Here is a 4,259-nt window from a genome sequence, read left to right as displayed (position 1 = left end):
GCTAACAGGACCACACTGCTAATAGGACCCAGCTGCTAACAGGACCACGTTGCTAAGAGAACCTCATTGCTAACAGGACCACTCAACTAATAGAACCCAGCTGCTAACAGGACCATGCTGCTAATAGGACCTGGCTGCTAACAGGACCATGCTTCTAAGAGAACCTCACTGCTAACAGAACCACTCTGCTAACAGGACCACTCTGCTAATAGGACCATGCTGCTAACAGGAGCACTCTGCTAATAGGACCATGCTGCTAACAGTAACAGTGTTTTTACAACACTATTTTTACTTTAATTGCTTTTTATTGCTGTATATTGTTCTCTGTTCTCTATATGTTGTTTGTCTAAAACAGGTCTCTCTTGAAAATGAGTCCTCATGACTCAACCTGTATAAATAAAGGTTAAATAAAATGAGGGGGACAGAACGCTGGATCAGAACTTCTTCCTTCTTTATCTTTTGGCGTTGTTAAAACACACCCTGAGGTGATGCTCGTGGACCTAACATTTAAAGAAGAAGTCTCTCAGCTCAGAAGGTTCTGTCAGTTCTGCAGACGGTTTCTTTAGAAGCTCCTGCCTGGTGGAAAGACGAAGCTTCAGCTGGAAGAGAGTCACAGAGTGATGATAATTGGATAGCAACAGCTGAATGGGTGACGTGTCGGTGGAGCCGTCGCCCCCTCGTCTCTGCAGTGCAGCTCGTCGGACCTCCTTCAGCGCTCGCCATGGTTACCTGCAGAGCAGAGAGGAAGCTGCTCTCTGAGTGGGCGAGCGGCTCTAAACGTCTCTTCACAAAGCAGGTAGATAAAACTGATAACAGGCCGAGGGCCACAGGGGGCATCATCTGCAGGTCCCAGAAAAACATCACTTTAATTCTGTTCCTCTTCTTTCCACAGCTGCTCTTGTGTTGATTTAATCTTTGAGTTTCAGGTTTGAAACAAAAATGCAGCTTCAGTCATGAAGAGCAGGTTCACTCAGACATTTAATGATTTATTTAAACAGATCTGTTTCTGGGAGCTCTCAGAAACAGATCTGTACGATTCTACAACAAACTTTAAAGATTACTTGAACGTGAATTTACAATAAATTATACACACCGGCTCAGATATGCTGCTGAAGGTTCTACAAGGTCTTTTAACTTGACAAGGCCAGTTAACTTCCTGTTAGTGATCATGATCGACTGCAGCTGATTGTTTCTCTTTGCCATTATGAAAACTGTTTGATTGACAGCACTCATTGGACTGAAGGATACTCTAATGTTCCCCTTGGAAAGGAACTGCTTCACCCTCCAAGACTCAAGCCTGCCCTGAACTGGAATCTGCTGGAACACCCGTGTCCCTGTCCACAGTGAGAACAATTCTAGATCACCATGGACTAAGAGGACCAAGGAAGAAGCTCCAAAACCTTCAAGCTGTCCACATGGACAAGACAAATGTCTTCTGGGCAAAGTTTTGATGGTCATACAAGACAAAGACTGAGCTGTTTGGACCCAAAGACAAGAAGGACATTTGAAGGACTCAAGGTGAGGCGTCCATACCTCAGACCACTGAACCAACTTCCAGGCACGGTGGTGGCAACATCATGCTTGGGTACTGAAACAAAGAAAGAGGACGACTACCTGCAGATTCTTCAACTTCCTTGCAAACCAACAGCTGGACAGTCGAAACTTAAACACAGTTGAGTCCAACAGGACCGTGATCCAGACACACATGAGAACTGGTCTCTGATTGGATACACCATCAGAACTGGTCTCTGATTGGATGAACCATCAGAACTGGTCTCTGATTGGATGAATCATCAGAACTGGTATCTGACTGGATAAACCATCAGAACTGGATAAATCAGACTAGCATTTAGCTTCTGGACTGACCTCCCCAAAGCACCAACCTCAGCCTGACTGAAAAGTACTGGACTCTGTATTCAAGATAGTTCTGCAATCAGAAAACCATCCATTTTAACTGAACAGAAGAAGAAGAAGAAGAAGAAGAGTAGTCATATATCATCCAGAACTCTGTCAGAACCTTGAACAATTTTAAACTTAAAATGATAGAAAACAAACAAACAAAAAAAGTTTAACGTCACATTCTTCCAGATTACGAGGAAACTGGTCCAGCTCCAGAACGTTGAAAAGAAAAAGTCGATATTTTATCTTCTTCTCGTTTTCTTCATTTTCCTCTCCGTATCCAAGATAGTTTAGAAGATAGATAGAAGTTTCAGTGTGCGTTTTTGACTAAAATGAGGCGTTCAGGGACAGTCTGACTGGATCGGGGGTTCTAACAGCCCTTACCTTGTGCTGCGATGCTCCAATAAGAGATGGAGTTGTTACAGTGAGACTCCAAACAGGATGTGCTGTTTGATCAGGAAATACCTGAGGCTCCACCTGCTGCAGGTGAGCCATGAACAAATGTTTGCCCACGCTTTGACTCCCAGTCTCCTCTGACATGAAGCTGAGGAGGAAATCAGCAGGACATTTGGAGAGGCTTTCATTTTACTTCACTTTGCTTTTAAATGTGCGTAGAAAGTTTTCTGAAGATTTCAGTTTCAAAGTAAAGCTCCTAAGTCAAGTTTGAAGCCATGTTTGTGTGATGTTCACCTAAATCTCTAGTAAACACCAAAAGGAAGAACGTAATGCACTCAAAGATTTATTCAGCCTTTGGTAATCTTCACGCTGGGTGTTCCTACTGTTTACCAAGTGGGCGGAAAGAAAAGTTTGACTTGATGACATAAACAGATAAAAAAGCTAAAAACTAGCCAGCTGTATCCATCCGAATAGATTTTTCTGCTTTCTTCAAGGTTTTGCATTCAGTTTGAAGCTGACTCACGCAACTCTCTCTTGTGCATTCACAATCGCCCACGGAAATCACCGACAAACACAAACTCACCCACAATCCACTTCTGTCATTTAACAGGGTCACAACCCACACAGAAGGGGTGCACGCTCTGATGGGATGCAGGGTTCAGTTTTTAAGCAACAATCATCAATGCTTACTTAAACACAGAATTTAGAAACAGACTGCGGTTTAGTTCGGTTCAGTCACTGTTCGATTGGTACCTCAGTATGAGGGTCAAGGTTCGGTATGTACCTTAATACAAGGATCACAGTACCATGGGCCAAAGTCATAAATGCTTTAGATAGCTTCCTCTATTCATTTTGTGGCACTAAGCAATAAAGAAATGTGATTTATGCTTTTAGATGATTATCATGTTTTCTCTTTCTGGTTTCCAAGATGTCTGTACCTTGGTTTGGAACAAAAACAGGGAACTTTACAAACTCAGCACAAACAAAGTTTTGTTTTGTTACCTGATTTTGTTCAGTCATTGCCATATGTTATAAAGTGAATCAAAGTCTTTATTTGAATAAAACCATATCTGGGTGGAAAGAAACACAATCTTCTTGTGTGAATTGATTTAGGTTTGAATAAACTGGCAACTTAATATAAAGAGTGTGACGTCTGTATTATTGTGCAGAAATCAAACAGTCTTCTGGAAACACCTTCACTGTAAAACATTGCTGATGTTTCAGCGAACACCAACGGGCCGGTCACTCACCGAGCCCCTGCAGAACGCCGAGTCGTCCCTTCTTGTGGTGGCCTCGTTGCTCTAAACAGGGCAGTCCACCAACCCTCGAAAAGCACAGTTTCTTGTTGATGAACAGGAAGAGGACGGCCAACGCCACGATGAAGACGCCTACCGCCGACAGGAAGCCGATGGCCTCGGGTGTGACTGGCAGGAGGAGGGAGAGGGAGAGGGGACATACAATGACACACTGATCAGACCACACAAACAGACAGTCTGGATACACACACACACATACACACACACAGTACACATGGTACATGTGATACACACAGACAGAACGAGCGCAGTTTTAGTATTTGAGTGACCAATTAAAGAGTAATCAGTGCAAAAACAGCTGCAGAACAATAAAGATCCAGCTGGTTCAACCAGCAGCTCAGCTGGATGGCAACATGTACACTTCCTGTTCAACACATGCACTTCCTGTCCAACACGTACACTTCCTGTCCAACATGTACACTTCCTGTTCAACACATACACTTCCTGTCCAACACATACAATTCCTGCCCAACACGTACACTTCCTGCCCAACACATACACTTCCTGTTCAACACGTACACTTCTTCTTCAACACATACACTTCCTCTTCAACACGTACACTTCCTGACCAACACGTACACTTCCTGCCCAACACATACACTTCCTGTCCAACACGTACACTTCCTGTTCATCATATACACTTCCTGT

General features: G+C 43.5%; 1 protein-coding gene across 1 annotated transcript in view; it reads right to left on the bottom strand.

Annotated features, from left to right (window-relative positions):
• Positions 1–4,026, bottom strand: part of syt16 (synaptotagmin XVI) — a 10,772-nt gene extending 6,746 nt beyond the window's left edge. The window contains exons 1-2 of the mRNA XM_037694814.1: positions 4,011–4,026; positions 3,546–3,788 (exon numbers count right to left, since the gene is read on the bottom strand). Coding sequence (XP_037550742.1) covers positions 3,546–3,788; positions 4,011–4,026 — 259 coding nt within the window. The remainder of the gene's footprint in view (positions 1–3,545; positions 3,789–4,010) is intronic.
• Between the last annotated feature and the right edge of the window lie 233 nt (positions 4,027–4,259).

Source organism: Nematolebias whitei, chromosome 21 (genome assembly GCF_014905685.2).
Source record: "Nematolebias whitei isolate Nwh7 chromosome 21, NemWhi1, whole genome shotgun sequence".
Classification (NCBI taxonomy): domain Eukaryota; kingdom Metazoa; phylum Chordata; class Actinopteri; order Cyprinodontiformes; family Rivulidae; genus Nematolebias; species Nematolebias whitei.
Note: the sequence above shows the minus strand (reverse complement) of the source record. Positions and strands in the feature narration are given on the sequence as shown.